Raw genomic sequence first — 15,848 nt, 5'->3', positions numbered from 1 at the left:
TGAAGCATACGGAGCTTTTCAGCTCTGTATCTGGCAACAAACACTGTTGCTTAGCAACAGCTTCTAAACAGTCGGCTGTACCTTGGAAGCGTCTCTGTCGCTTAGCAACAGCTTCAGAGAGACTTTGCAGAGCCTGACTGTTGAAAAAAAAGCCACGAGAAGAAAAAAACCCTAACAAAACGGCTCCTGATTTTTGCCGGTGGCTCGAGCTTGCCGGACATTTAGCCTTCGGATAACACAAAGTTTCCTGTATCTCATTGTCCTGTGTCCTTGCAAACTACTGACCCATCTGCCTTTCCTCTCAAACGTCCTTAATGGGTTGTTGCCTGCCAAATCCATGCTCACTTTTCCACCACCTCCCGGTTTGAAGTCAATTGAAATGAAAATCGGGAGAGGTGTTTAACAGGAGGTTGAGCCGCTATCACCCCTTTTACACTATTGTCTAAAGTGAAAATGACCCTCAGTGAGTTTTGTCACTATTTCAGATGGGGCACCACATTGAAGTAATGTATTATGTCTTAGGGAGGTAAAATTGGACATTTGCTTAAAGTTACTTTAAGGAAGGAAACCTGCCCTCCTTACCCAGTTTGGCCTATATGCGACTCCAGTCCCCACACCATCATGGTCACAGACCTGAAACGTTAGCTCTGTTTCTCTCTCCACGGATGCTGCCTGACCTGCTGAGTGTTGCCAGCATTTTCTGTTGTTATCCCACACCATCATGGTTGACTCTTAATGCTCTCTGAAGTGGCCAAGTAACATATTCAGTTGCATCAAAACGCTGCAGCAGTTCAAGAAGGTGGCCCACCGATTAGGATTGGTCAATAAATACCAGCCTTGCCAGCGACGCCCACATCCCAAGAATGAATTTAAAAAAATATATTGTACCTCCTACTGGGCAGCCATGGAGTGGTCTAGATTGTAATCCTGGTCATAATTGTTCTGCCTTTCAGCTACAGAAGGATGCGGAGTAGGCCGAGCTCGCAAAGGGGTTATAAACAGAAAAGAATCAAAAGAGTACTGAAAATGTTTGTTGTACCTGTTATCCCTTCATCTCTAGACCCACATTTCAATGTGGAATGCCAAGTTCCCCAAATATTAGTGTGCTCATCTGAGGTTGTGTTTTTATCTGAAAAAGAGAGGGAAGGAAAGACACAGAACTGCTTAATTTAACCTATTTACAACACAAAAACGAATAGGTATACAGGTTGATTTTAGCATGGAAATTACTTCAAATATCTAGTTAGACAAAATTAACTATCAATATTCCTTCACATACCATGGGAGTAATTTTGACTTTGTGTGATAGTACAAAAAGTGTGATAATGAATCGGCAGCCTGTTTTACAGCTCTCCCGATTTTTATTTTATTTCCATTGAAGTCAATTCCATTTTAGATTATTCTGGATATAGTGTGGCCTGCACAATGAGTACCTTCTCAACAGAGAACAATTTGCATAGAATTTTACAGCACAGAATCAGGCCTTTCAGCCCAACTGGTCTGTGCCGGTGTTTATGCTCCACACGAGCCTCCTCCCACACTACTTCATCTAGCCCGAGCTGCATATCCTCCTATTCCTTTCTCCCTCATGTACTTATCTAGCTTCCCCTTAAAGGCAACTATGCTATTTGCCTCAACTACTCCATGTGGTAGCAAGTTCCACATTCTAACCACTCTCTAGGTAAAGAAGTTTCTCCTGAATTCTTTATTAGGATTACCAGTGACTATCTTATATTGATGGCCCCTAGTTTTGGACTCCCCCACAAGTGGCTCCTTCTTCTCTACGTTTACCCTATTAAACCCCTTCATAATTTTAAAGACCTCTATTAGGTCACATATCTATCTATCTATCTATCTATATATATATATAAAGGATCCGTCTGTCTGTCTGTCCGTTATACACTCAAAAGTTATAGAGCTTACCTACACATATGTTATATCAAAAGAAAGCTTATGATTAGGGGAGTCTCATAGGCATATTTACTTTTTGGTCAGACAAAAATTGTTCGGACAGTATACAAAAAACGTTCAAAAATCCACTCATTAGCGGTTGACCAATCCTACCGCTCATTAGCGTTGAGTGACGTGATGGTTGACCAATCCTACAGTTCAGTGACCTGATGGTTGACCAACCGGTGCATCACGGGGGGCGTTTCATTCCGTGTGTGGGCGGGACCTAATCCTGCAGCCTCCCGAAACGTAGCCGCCATTTTTTTCACTGCTTTTACTCAACAGCGAGCGGGGCAGCTGCAGCGGCCCGCCGGAGCGGGAGGTGAGTTGGGGTCACTCGGGCCAGGCCTGATAACTGCTCGGCCCGAGACACAGAGCGGGGGAGGGGCAGCGGCCGGCCGTCAACCGCGCGGCCCTGTAAATTGCCGTTTTACAAAAAAGCCTTGGCAACGCCGGGCCCCCCCAGCTAGTATCCTATAAGTCATCTCCCAGCTTCTCATCACAAAGGGAAAGTGATTACTAAAACCTCAAATCTATAAATATCAGTTTCAAGAGGTTTCTAGTTTATACACAGAAGGGAGTCACTCCTGATTTGGTCTGATATTAGCTTGTTTCATCCTTCATTAATTAAATTATATTTGTATAAAATGTTGTAAGACAGCAATATAATCAGGGAAAACTTTGAATTTTTGATATTGGCTAGTTTTAGAAGTTAGCAATCTAAAGTTAAGCCCAGCCCTTCACTTTCCTCATAGCCTTGTATCTTCCTTTGGTTCAAATATTTATCCAATTTTCCATTAAAAGATGTAATGGTCTCTGTGTTAACCACCCCCTGTGGCAAATCTCCAACACTTCTTGGAGTACAGATAATGTCCTAAACGCTTTCACTCTCAGTGATGGTTTTAAATTGATGGCCCCCTCCTCACCTACTGTCCCATCAGAGGCAATAGACTTTCCTTAGTCAGCCTAACAAAACCTCTTTATAATTTTAAAAACTTCTATTAAATCTCCTTCAATCCTTTTCTGCTCTAGTGGAAATAGTCCAAGTATCTCGAGTCTCTCCTTAAAACTATAGTTTCCCATCCCTGGCATCATCCTGGTGAATCGACACTGTACGCTTTCTATGGTTTTACTGTCCTTTCTTTAATGGGGTGACCAAAACTGCACCCAGTACTCCAACTGTGGCCTAACCAATGTTTTGTTCAGCTCTTCTTTACTCTATGTCACTATTCATAAAACTCAAAATTCAATTGGCCTTTCTTATAGATTTATCTACTGCCTTCACACCCCCAGGAAATTTTGTATATGAACCCCTAGGTGTCTTGGTTCACCCTCACTGCTCATTTGCTAACCTGTCTATATTACTGTTTGCCAAACCTCCTACTTTCGTGTTTCGATATCACTGTGTGTGCACCAGAGACTAAAAGGATACAATCTGCTTAAAATGCTGAGAACATTACTGTAATAATAAAGGAAAGGACTTGCATTTATGCAGCATCTTTCACAACCTCAGGATGTCCCAAAGCACTTTACAGCTAATGAAGTACTTTTGAAGTGTAGTCAGTGTTGTAATGTAGGGAAACACAGAAGCCAATTTGTGCACAGCAAGTCCCACAAACAGCAATGAGATAATGACCAGATTGTGGCAGAGCCACCAGGGGACTCTGATCTAATGTACATAATTATCTTTAACAAATTATTAGCTACAGAATGAATCTGTATCTTTGTTCATATTATTGCATGTACATAGCGCAGTCCCTTTAAGAATGAGGCCAAACGCGATGACGTCATCACGTTGATCACGTGATCCTCCAGCGGCAGGAAAACGTGATGACGTCAGGCTGGGGAGCCACCCTAGCCAGTCCTCGTGGAGCCAGCAAAGAGTACAGACCTGTAATTTAGTTCTCCTGTGTTTTCGTGTTAAACTCTGTTGAATAGTATTAAACATCGTTTGTTTGATAGACTGACTCGACCTCAGTCCTTTAGTTAGGAATCTAGCCATTCCTACAAGATCATATTTTAGTGATGTTGGTTAAGGGATTAATATTGGCCAGGACACCAGGGCGAACTCTCCTGTTCTTCTTTGAATTGTGCCATGGGGTCTTTTACATCCACCAGAGAGTCTCATCCAAAATATGGTACCTCCGACAGTGCAGCACTCCCTCAGTACTACACTAAAGTGTCAGCCTGGATAATGGCGACACATAAGTCTTTGTGCTGGGACTTGAACTCTCAGCCTTCTGACTCTGAGGCACGAGTGCTACCACTGAGCCACGGCTGGCTCAAGAAGAAAGCTAGGCCACAAGGAATAACACTGGCACGTAGCAACAAAAAGGCAATTAAAAAAAAAAACTGTAGCAGAAGAAAGTCAGAGCACAAGGGAAAATGGTGACATGCACATGTAACTAAAATGCTACATTGCTGACCAGTTTGGAAGTGTGTATCGCTGGCCATTTCATGTATTGTAAATTATCAAATTCAGAAATATCCTCCAAGCTTCTCCAGCACACTCATTTATTACAGCCTCTGAGGGACATTTAATCAGTGTGCCCAGAAATGTTTGGATTAGTCTTCCCTCCGGAGAGGTACACAATAATTGCTGCCAAGTGACTTATGCATGGTTTTATGATTAAATCACATTATCTGACAAACATAAACTGACATGAACATGGAAAACAACGTGAAATGTTATGGTTTCTCTCAAATATTTTGCAGGTTCGTTGTTTCTTGAAAATTCAATGCTAATGAATGATAATGCCATACAACCATGGCTACAAAGGCCCAATTCCATCTTCCGAGCTGGGAGCACAGGTCAAAGATTCAGGGCTACGGTGTTGTAGCTCTATCTCAGAACTGAGCTCCCAGCAAGTGTGGCTCTGCACTGGGAGCAGAGAATTAACCCTATAATGCTAACATGGCTAGTTAGAGGATTGAGAATCATACAGCACAGAAGGAGGCCATTCGGCCCAGCATGCTTGTGCCGGCTCTTTGGACGATCTATCAAATTAGTCCCACTCCCCTGCTCTTTCTCCACAGCCCTGCACTTCTTTCCTTTTCAAATACATATCCAATTCCCTTTTGAAAGTTACTATTGAATCTGCTTCCACCACCCTTTCAGACAGTGCATTCCAGATCATAATTAGCTGTGTAAGAAAAACTCCTCATCTCCCCCCAATTTAGAGGGAATGCTGAAAAATAGTTTATCAGCACTGCAAAATAATTTTTTAATCCCCAGTTAGGCTGATTATTTTTTCCCCCAAATGGTTTTTCTCTCAGACTGCAGTTGATTTTGATTTGACCACGTTTGGAACACAATGGTCGTGTGGACCAGTCTTTTTGTCATAATGTACAAAATCACGAATATAAACAGCTACTATTGTTCTTGGGATTGAGCAAGATTGTTGGTGAAGATCTAATTATACACCTGGGCTGAAAGGCCTCCTTCTGTGCTGTATGATTCTCAACCCTCTAACTAGCCATGTTAGAGTTATAGGGTTAATTCTCTGCCTCATCACCCGGTTTGTAGTGGTATGATCCTGAGGCCCACCTGCATAGATGCCAACTTGAGGGAGATCAAAACTGAGGTGCCCTAATTTTGCTTTTCTCATTCACCTGCCTGGTCTCTGCAATTTCTCCTTACCAGTCTGCATCATGATGCTCTATCTCCTTGCTACACCTGCCCGATTCCCCATGATTGCCACATTCAGGGCAGTCAAAGTCTCCCAGACTGTAGTTGTAGCAACAAGCGCACCCCAATTACCTTTGCCGTGGTGACTAATGGGGTGACTATTTGAAGCATGGGACATTTAAATTATCAGACTTAATGGGGTGCTAAGGCCAGCAAATTTTATCCCAAGTTTGTCCCGACTGATGCAAAGGAGAGCATCTCACATTGCTATGTGAGATGTACAGGTGATCTGTGATCCTTAACGATGATTTGTGAGCTCTATACTTAGGCTAATGGTCAAAACAGTGGCTTCCCAGTGAGATGGCTCTAGGTTTGCGTTACAGTGCTTTGTGTCATTATATTTCACCTTGTGCTTCAAATAATACTGATCCTTACTTGGCTCAAATTATTAACCATACAGATTTCACTTTAATAATTACAAATGGGCTGTGGACAGAACATGATGGACTAACTATTAATAACATATGTGCCTAGAAATTGGTTTCTGACCTGTTTTTGATGGCTTGGGGCCTCCCTCCGACATCTGTCTCACAAAAACCTGCAGACCAGCGCAATCTAGGTGCAGGGAAGGGGTAGGCCTCAGGCGCACCCGATATTGGGCCTCAGGCCTCATTTACACGAGGCCGGCGAGCTGCAGACGCTTGCTGGGCGTCCCCAGGCAGCTCGTCTGCAAAGAGGATTTCAATTTCGGACTACTGCATCGCCAGCATCGTCCCTCAGGTAGGTCCTGGGTGAAGGGTGGGGTGGGGGGGGAGGAGCGCGATTGGAATAGAGTGGGCAACTGGGAGGGAGGGAGGAGGGGGAATGACAGTGAGGGAGCTGATTGACAGCTGGCAGTGGTCTTTGACACTGCAGTGGAACTGGGATAAGCACTCCTACACTTCACGGCTCCTCATTCAGGGAAGTATCTTTTTCAACAAAACTTAGCTTTTTGGTGGCGGCCTCCAGTGGTCCCAGGGAATGCACAGATTTGGTCTATTTCGGCTACTGATTATAATCAAATGATCCCTGTCATTAACTTTGGATGGCATGAGAACACCACTACGCTGGCCTTTGACTTGGGGTTTGTTAAACAGTAAAAGAACAAGTAATAAACTATATATTGTTGCACTAGGTTTTTTTTAGCACTTATGTAGTCAAAAAAAGTTTGTAATGGTTAAGCTAAATCATATAAATAATATTCTTATGTAGTGATATTTTTTATTTTCTTGCCATCTGTGGAAGCTATCTGGCCTGACTATCCAAGGCTGACTGATTTGGAAAGACAAAGACAGACTGAGAAGTGCCTTGAAAAGGTAAGTGGGACAAAGTGAATTTAAATAACGTATTTTGCTCCACTTAGGAAGAACTGCCAATCAAACACATCTGTGAACAAATCTCTTATTATAATTGGATGGCTTGACCCCTCCCTCGGACAGCTGCGTTACGTTGGGTTATGGTTTAAGTGAAGCTGGCTTTTCAACCCGTATGTACCACGACAGAATGAAAGAAGCCAGTACCAAGCTAAACCTTAAGACAAATAATGCTTAATTTTGTTACAATCTCTGTCACAATTATTGCTATGAGTACTTCAAAGAGGGGACAAACGGACAAGTGCACATATTTTACAAGCCTTACCTTTTTCAGGCCATGAAACTGGAGAGCTGTCCCTAGATTTGGATTTTAAGTGTCCAACTAAAGCATATTGTTCAGGAACTTTATAGAGTTTCTCAGAACCAGGGCTGAGGTCGTCTGGCCTCTGCACCAACAGCCTGTCCGAGAGTACTGGCGAGTTATTGTCATAGGGTGAGACTTCTCCACTTGAGATCTTGTTGGAATCAGTAGATGAGTGTCGTCCTCCCAAAGAATAGGAGACCTCTGCCCTCGTCAGATCTGGACTCCTGTTAAAGATGATCACATCAGATTTTAGCTAATTAAAACTTACCAAACTATGTGTCATGTGTTCATTACGTGACCTCAAAGCGCATTACTAAGTTACACAGCTAAACAAGGTGGCTCAGTGGTAGCACTCTGGCCTCTTAGTCAGACGATCGTGGGTTCAAGCCTCACTTCAGAGACTTGAGCACATAATCCAGACTGGCACTTCACTGCAGTACTGAGGGAGTGTTAAACCGAGGCCCCGTCTGCCCTCAGGTGAATGTAAAAGATCTCATGGCACTATTCATTGAAGAACAGGGGCGATCTTCCAGTGTCCTGGCCCACATTTATACCTCAGCCAATATCACTGAAACAGGTTTTCTGGTCATTCATCCCATTGGCAGTGGGACCTTGCTGCAGGAAAACTGCCTGCCAAGTTTATCCACTTTACAACAGTGACTACACTTCAAAACTAATCCATTGGTTGTGAAGCGCTTTAGGATGCCCTGAGATCATGAAAGGCACTATATAAATGCAAGTTCTATCTTTCTTTAACAGAATTTTTGTTTTGTTTTGGAGCTCATCGGGATGAGGTGTTAAGAATCTGAATCCTTTTGCACTTTTCATATCAGTCTGTGTATCAAGTCGTTCCAGCTCAGCTGTTGCACAATCAATAAATTCACAAAAAAACTCCCTTGGCTTTGCCTCTACTCCGAATTAACTGCAACCTCTCGTACATAATTAGTCCAGGAACAGGGTGATTCCATTTCATTTGGGACCTTTACAATCATCAGAGAGGAAACTTTCACTATCATTCTGGGTTGAATCTCAACCCAAGGCCCGGAGGTGAAAGGCCAGAGCTGTTAATCGACTGTTACAAATTTGTTAAATACATTTTGTCAACTGATAATGTTCCTGTCATAAAAGATAATGGCCTAGAAATTGGGTTGGGGCGCCAAAGTGGCGCAAAAGTCGCCTGAGCGCAGGATTTAGCGCAGCGTTCGAGGGTTTAGCGATCGTCAGATATTCAGTTTCATTGCTCCTCGAGGGACACAGGGCGAGGCTCGAGGCGCTCCGCGTCCCTCTTAGGGCGTTGAAACTGAATATCGCAGCGCAACGTGCTGCAGCGCCACACGCTGCGGCACGGCACGCTGCGGTACTGCAGGCCTTCCTCCCACTGTTAAGGGGGAGGTGCCTGCAACAGCGCGAGCCCCGGTCGCGAGTGCCGGCAAATGAGCCCGGCACCAAGGAGAAGTGCCGGGCTCTCGGGAAACAGCCGGCAATGCCACCGGGGGGGGGGGGGGTGGTTAGGAGGTCGGGGACGGAGGTGCTGGCAGGCAGCCGCCCCGCACCTCCACCTTAACTTGCGCTGCTGCCGGCACAGTAAGGCCCTAAGGCCCCGTGAACCGGGCACGGGTAGCGAGCGGCGCAAATGCGGCGTTCGCTACCAAATATCGCGAACGGGGCGCTGTGCACACCAATGACGTCATCGGTGGCGGCGCAGCGCAAATGCCTAACGCCACCATTAGCGCCCCTACTGAATATCGTGGAAGGCGCAGCCAGTGGCGCTACAGCCACTGACTGCCTCTTTAGGCGCTAACAGGTGGCGCTACTCACCCAATTTCTCCCCCAATGTTTATTTCAGCCTGTTAGAAGCCAAATATCCATGTTAATTACTGAGGCAGTCATTTCTGTCCTTTCCTTTATAAATTCAAGAATCACTGTCTGCATTGTCACTGTCAAAGTCCATTCTTACAAGGAGGGAGACCCAATCTAAGCTCATCTATCCAGAAAAGCAAAATTATGACTGTCCTTCCATTCACATCATAGGAACAAGAATAGACCATTCAACCCTTCGCGCCTGTTCGGCCATTCAATCAGATCATGGCTGATCTGTACCTCAACTCCATTTACCCGCTTTAGCTCCATATGCCTCGATACCCTTACCAAACAAAAATCTATTGATCTCAGTCCTGGAAGCTCCAACTGCCCCCCAGCATCCACATCGTTTTGGGGGAAGAGAATTCCAGTTTTCTACTACAGGAAACTTTTTTTTATCCGGCACGGACGGGACCGACGTGATGCCGGTTCATCAAAAAATTCCGGATAACCGAAAGCTATAGTAAAAGATACGGAGCTGAGCGCTCCGTATAAAGCAACAAGCCCTGTTGCTGCTTCAGAACAATGGCCACAAGTTGCAAGCGTCTCTGTAGCTTAGCAACAGCTGCAGCCACACCCTTGCACAGCAACAAATGGAGGAAGGCAAGTAATAAAAGTTACCTGAACCTACTCCTGAATTTTGCCGGTTAACTGAGATTTCCGGTTATTTAGGTGCCGGTAAATCGGAAGTTTCCTGTACTGTGTGTTGAAAAAGTGCTTTCTGATTTCCCTCCTAAATGACCTAGCTCTAATTTTATTATAGCCCCTCGTTCTTGATTTCTCTGTGTCTACCTTGTCAAATCCTTTTAACATTTTAAGCCTCTTCAGCAGATCACCCCTCAACCGTATAAACTCAATTGAATAGAAGCCAGGTTTATGCAATCTGTCCTCATAATTTAACCCTGCAAGGCCCAGTATAATTCTGGTGAATCTGTGCTGCACTCCCTCCTAGGCCAATATACCCTTCCTGAGGTGCGGTGCCAAAAACTGAGCACAATACTCCAGATGGGGTCTGACCAAGGCTCTGTACAACTGAAACATAAACTCCTTCCCTTTGTAATCTAGCCCCAGGAGATAAAGGCCAACATTCCAATAGCCTTTTGATTCTTTTTTGTACCTGTCTTGAAGAAGTGATTTGTGTACTTGAATGATTCTATGGTTTTCGCTTCCACTTTTTTGGGTTCCAATCCAGAGTAAACTGATGGGATGAAAGTATCCTCTGTCAGCTGGCTGTAAAGGGTTGCATGTATCATGAGTTTGGATAGTTTCTAGTGGGTACGGATCGATAGCACAAAAATGCCCCAATCCAATTCAAATTGCCACTAAATTGACAAACTTACTCATCGACCACAGAACGACTGATGTGGGAAACAAAGCTGAATGTTACATTTGTGCAGAAGGAGGTGCTCTTCTGAGATTGGAGTTCAGGCACATTAACCACGTGATCAAGTGACCATCCTATAACTAAAGTAACCATGTTATACGTAGGGTAACCATTCTAAAGGAAACCTGCTGTCCTCAACCAAGCTGGCCTACATGTGACTCCAGTGCCACACCAATGTGGTAGACTCTTAATTGTCCTCTGAAGTGGCCCAGCAAGCCAGTCGGTTGTATCAAAACCATCATCAGGGCAGCTAGGGTTGGGCAATAAATGCTGGCCTGGCCTGCGATGCCCATATCCCGAGAATGCATATATCTGACCTATTAGCTTGATGCTGACACATTCCGCAGGTGTCAGCCATGACTCAGTGGTAGCACTCTGGGCTCGGAGTCAGAAGGTTGTGCGTACAAGTCGCATTCCAGAGAATTGAAGACATAATCTAGGCTGACATTTCAGTGCAGAGCCTTGGTTTTATTAGAGAGAGCAGAAGAGTTCTCCCCAGTGTCCTGGCCAATATTTATCCCTCATCTAACATCACAAAAACAGATGATCTGCTCATTATCTCATTGCTGTTTGTGGGAGCTTGCTGTGTGTAAATTAGCCGCTGCATTTCCTACATTACAGCAGTGACTACACTTCAAAAAGTACTTAATTGGTTTTATATGTAAAAGTTCACGCATGAAAAAAAGAAAAAATGTGCAATTTCTACTAGTTCAGCTGATGCTGTCTTCACCTTACTAGCCAAAATTAGTATATTTTGAGGTTTTCAAAATCAGGGCACATATTCTAGACTATATCCAGATTGCGTGCATCAGAGCAAATACATGCAGACATTTAAATTTTGTAAAACAAGATTCCTCTTGAGGTTTTCTTAAGCGCATTGAGTGACTGCTGCTGCCTTGGTTGTACATTCTCTTATCTAGTTTGCTCATATCCTACGTGAACAGCAGAGGTCAGTAGAAAGAAATGTATGAATCTAGGGTGAAAGACGGCACCATGACTTGAACAAGAACCCACAGTGGCAAGAGTTACTCACGATGACTGTGAAGCTTTCCTCCGCAGCAAGTAGTCAACAACATCTGGATCTGTCTCTAGCAAGCTCATCAGCACCTCATTCTGTAGCTCCGGGGGAACCTGGGAAAGGATGCAAATCACACATTATAGACACAGGATGTATTCTGAATTTAGCATGAAACACTGCATACTTACACCATGTAAGGAATCTAGCTAAAACAATTACACTTTCATTCTTTTACATACGTAGCATTATCTAGACATTATGCAGCCTGAGAGCTTGGTATCTGATGAAATACATCATGGCAAGATGCATGTTTGGGCCCATGATTGCCCATCCTCATAATAGGAGGGGTAGCTGGGCAGACAGCAGATGGCTCCTTACAGGGAGAGGTTGGAATGTTTGTGGTCAAATAACCCAGGCCCAGGCTCATCTGTCTCCTAGCAACTAGATAATAGAGCTGCAGGAGCAGAGGCCTGAGATTGCCTGCGTGCCCTCTTGGCCAGGGAATGGTACTACGAGACATGAAGAAGGGCGAATGATTTTTGTGTTCTTGTACCAGTTATTTTCTTAGGATCATCGTCACAAAATCAGTAACTTGAGAAGGGGGCGGGTGGTGGAGGGCGGGCGAGGAAGGGAAGAGCCTGCAGACAAGCTGGTTGGTAAATACTTTGGGGATTTGATTAAAAAGAGGAATTGTTAGGGAAAAATACCAACCACATGGTAGTATGCTCGGTGGTAGCACTCTCGCCTCGGAGTCAGAAGGCTGTGGGTTCAAGTCCCACTTCACACACTTGAGCACATAATCTAGGCTGACACCGAAGTGCTATGCTGAGGGAGTGCTGCACTGTTGGAGGTGCCATCTTTCAGGTGAGATGTTAAACAAAGACCCTGCCTGTCCTCTCAGGTAGATGTAAAAGATCCCATGGCACTATTTTGAACAAGAGCAGGAGGGGTTCTCCCCGCTGTCCTGGGCAATATTTATCCCTCAACAAACAGCTAAAAACAGATATTCTGGTCATTTATCTCATTGCTGTTTGTGAGATCTTGCTGTGCTCTAATTGGCTGCTACATAAGAACATAAGACATAAGAGCAGGAATAGGCCATTCGGCCCCTAAAGCCTGCTCCGCCATTCAATAAGATCATGGCTGATCCTTGACCTCAACTCCACTTTCCTTCACTATCCCCATATCCCTTGATTCCCATAACATCCAAAAATCTATCGATCTCTGTCTTGAATATACTCAACGACTGAGCCTCCACAGCCCTCTGTAGAGAATTCCAATGATTCACCACCCTCTGAGTGAAGAAATTTCTCTTCATCTCAGTCCTAAATGGCCGACCCCTTATTCTGAGACTGTGACCCCTGGTCCTAGACTCCCCAGCCAGGGAAAACATCCTCCCTGCATCTACCCTGTCAAGCCCTGTATGAATTTTGTATGCTTCAATGCGATCACCTCTCATTCTTCTAAACTCTAGAGAATATAGGCCTAGTCTCCTCAATCTCTCCTCATAGGACAATCCCCCATCCCAGGAATCCGTCTGGTGAACCTTCGTTGCACTCCCTCTTTGGCTAGTATATCCTTCCTTAGGTAAGGAGAAGAAAACTGTACACAATACTCCAGGTGTGGTCTCACCAGGGCCCTATATAATTGCAGTAAGACGTCTTTACTCTTATACTCAAATCCACCTGTAATAAAGGCCAACATACCATTTGCTTTCCTAATTGCTTGCTGTACCTGCATGTTAACTTTCAGTGATTCGTGTACAAGGACACCCAGGTCCCTCTGCACACCAATATTTCCCAATCTCGCACCATTTAAAAAATACTCTGCTTTTCTATTTTTCCTACCAAAGTGGATAACTTCACATTTCTCCACATATTCCATTTGCTATGTTCTTGCCCTCTCACTTAGCCTGTCTATATCCCTTTAAAGCCTCTTTGCGTCCTACTCACAACTTACATTCCCACCTAGCTTTGAATCATCAGCAAACTTGGATATACAGTATTACATTTGGTCCCCTCATCCAAATCATTAATATAGACTATGAATAGCTGAGGCCCAAGCACTGATCCTTGCGGTACCCCACTAGTTACAACCTGCCGACCTGAAAATGACCCGTTTATTCCTACTCTCTGTTTTCTGTCCGTTAACCAATCCTCAGTCCATGCGAGTATATTACCCCCAATCCCATGAGCCCTAATTTTGTTTAATAGCCTTTTGTGTGGCACCTTATGAAATGCTTTCTGAAAATCCAAATACACCACCATCCACTGGTTTCCCCTTATCTATTCTGCTAATTACAACCTCAAAAAACAAACAGATTTGTCAAACATGATTTCCCTTTGATAAATCCGTGTTGAGTCTGCCCATTCCTATTATTATTTTCTAAGTGCCCTGTTACCACGTCCTTAATAATCAATTCTAGCATTTTCCCTACTACTGATGTCAGGCTAACTGGTCTGTAGTTCCCCGTTTTCTCTCTCCCTCCTTTCTTAAATAGTGGAGTTACATTTGCTACCTTCCAATCCGCGGAAACTGTTCTAGAATCTATGGAACTTTGGAAGATGACAACCACTACCTCTATAGCCACCTCTTTTAAAACCCTAGGATGTAGGCCATCAGGTCCAGGGGATTTATTGGCTTTCAGTCCCATTAATTTCTCCAGTACTATTTTTTTTACTAATACATTTGCTACATTACAAAAGTAACTACATTTCAAAAGTGCTTCATTGGCTGTAAAGCGCTGTGGGACATCCTGAGGTCATGAAAGGCATTACATAAATGCAAGTTCTTTTTGATTTTTCCCTTACTAGCTAACCAACTATTCATTCATGTTTGATACCCCTGCACACAGAAGCTGCAACGTATCCAGTTCCTGTACCTCAGCAACCTGTTTATTTTCTTTACCGATCCCGACAAGTTGTGAAACTTGCAAACAATTATGTTTTACTTTTTTTTTTAAAAAACATTGAAATCTTCAGACCCAGAGAAGCAAGCATTTTAAATTAAAAGTTTGGATGTCTTTTATTTGGAGGAAGTCAGTGTATAAATACAAAATGTTCACAGTTCTTGCCAAGTCGTTGAGTTCTTTTTAAAAAAAAAGTTGAAGCTATTTGAGTGGGCTGGGTGGAGACAGATTCTGCTCTTTGATCAAAGCCTACAATTATCTGAGTCAATAATACATAAATCCCAGAAATATCTAGGGCATTCCTTGGGAAAATTGAAATTACTGTGCCACACCATCCCTATACCCAAATTATGCACCCAGTGTACTTTACAAAAACAAATTTGGCAAGCCTTTCTATAGTAGAGAAAAAGTACTGCAGTCTGTGTAATTGAAACATTATGGCCCTTGAAAATATGCTACAAACACTTCACGAGTTCACCTGAAATTCATTTCTCTGCTATTTTGACAGAGGCTTTAACCAGTTTAAAACAAATGGGTTAAAACCTCTGCTGAAATAGAAGAAAGCTAAGTTTTAAAATGAATGGTTTAAGCGTCAGTACGCCACTGGGTAATTTCAGGGCCTATGTGCTTGCAAGTGAACGGGAAAGCTTGAGCAAACTCTTGATCATGAAATTAATGTCTCTTCGAGCAATCACGATTCTTATCAAAAGAATTGATTCTGGTTAGGCACGGAGCAGAAATTTACAGCATCCATCAGCTTCAAATGAACAGCTACCTTATCTTATGAGGAATCAGCTTGTTTTATAAAACTATAGAAAGTACAAGGGAGATCTAAAAAAGGGAATAAGAGGGGCTAAGAGAGTGTATGAGAATAACAACTTGCATTTATATAGCACCTTTAACATAGCAAAATGTCCTAAGGCGCTTAATGAGAGCGTTATGAATAAAAATTGACACCAAGCTACAGAAGGAGATATCAGGACAGATGACGGAGGTAGGTTTTAAGGAGCATCTTAAAAGGAGTAGAGAGAGGTAGAGAGAGAATTCTGGAATTCCCTAGGCAGCTGATAGTGGTAAACTTTCCTCCTCATCCTTCTTGACCTGTCTGCAGCCTTTGACATGAGATGTGCAAGATGCCAGAATTGGAGGAGCGCAGAGATCTCGATGACTTGTAGGGCTGGAGGAGGTTACAGAGATAGGGAGGGACAAAGCCATGGAGGGATTTGAACACAAGGATGAGGCTTTTAAAATTGAGGCATTCTCGGACGGGGAGCCAGTGTAGGTCAGCAAGCACAGGAGTGATGGGTGAACCGGACTTGGTGCGAGTTAAGATACAGGCAGCAGAGTTCTGGATGAGCACAAGTTTATGTAGGGTGGAAGAGAA

At 43.7% G+C, this 15,848-nt stretch overlaps 1 protein-coding gene across 5 annotated transcripts in view; it reads right to left on the bottom strand.

Moving 5' to 3' along the window:
* Positions 1-15,848, bottom strand: part of LOC147107380 (rho GTPase-activating protein 6-like) — a 184,726-nt gene that overhangs the window by 3,832 nt on the left and 165,046 nt on the right. For all 5 annotated transcript variants that reach the window (XM_086006363.1, XM_086006360.1, XM_086006362.1 and 2 more), the window contains 3 exons: positions 11,572-11,669; positions 7,256-7,518; positions 1,040-1,129 (listed from right to left, as the gene is read on the bottom strand). In XM_086006363.1, coding sequence (XP_085862489.1) covers positions 1,040-1,129; positions 7,256-7,518; positions 11,572-11,669 — 451 coding nt within the window. The remainder of the gene's footprint in view (positions 1-1,039; positions 1,130-7,255; positions 7,519-11,571; positions 11,670-15,848) is intronic.

This window comes from Somniosus microcephalus, chromosome 14 (assembly GCF_052327205.1).
Source record: "Somniosus microcephalus isolate GS21.2 chromosome 14, FLI_Smic_1.0, whole genome shotgun sequence".
NCBI lineage: Eukaryota > Metazoa > Chordata > Chondrichthyes > Squaliformes > Somniosidae > Somniosus > Somniosus microcephalus.
This window is presented reverse-complemented; position numbering and strand designations above follow the sequence as displayed.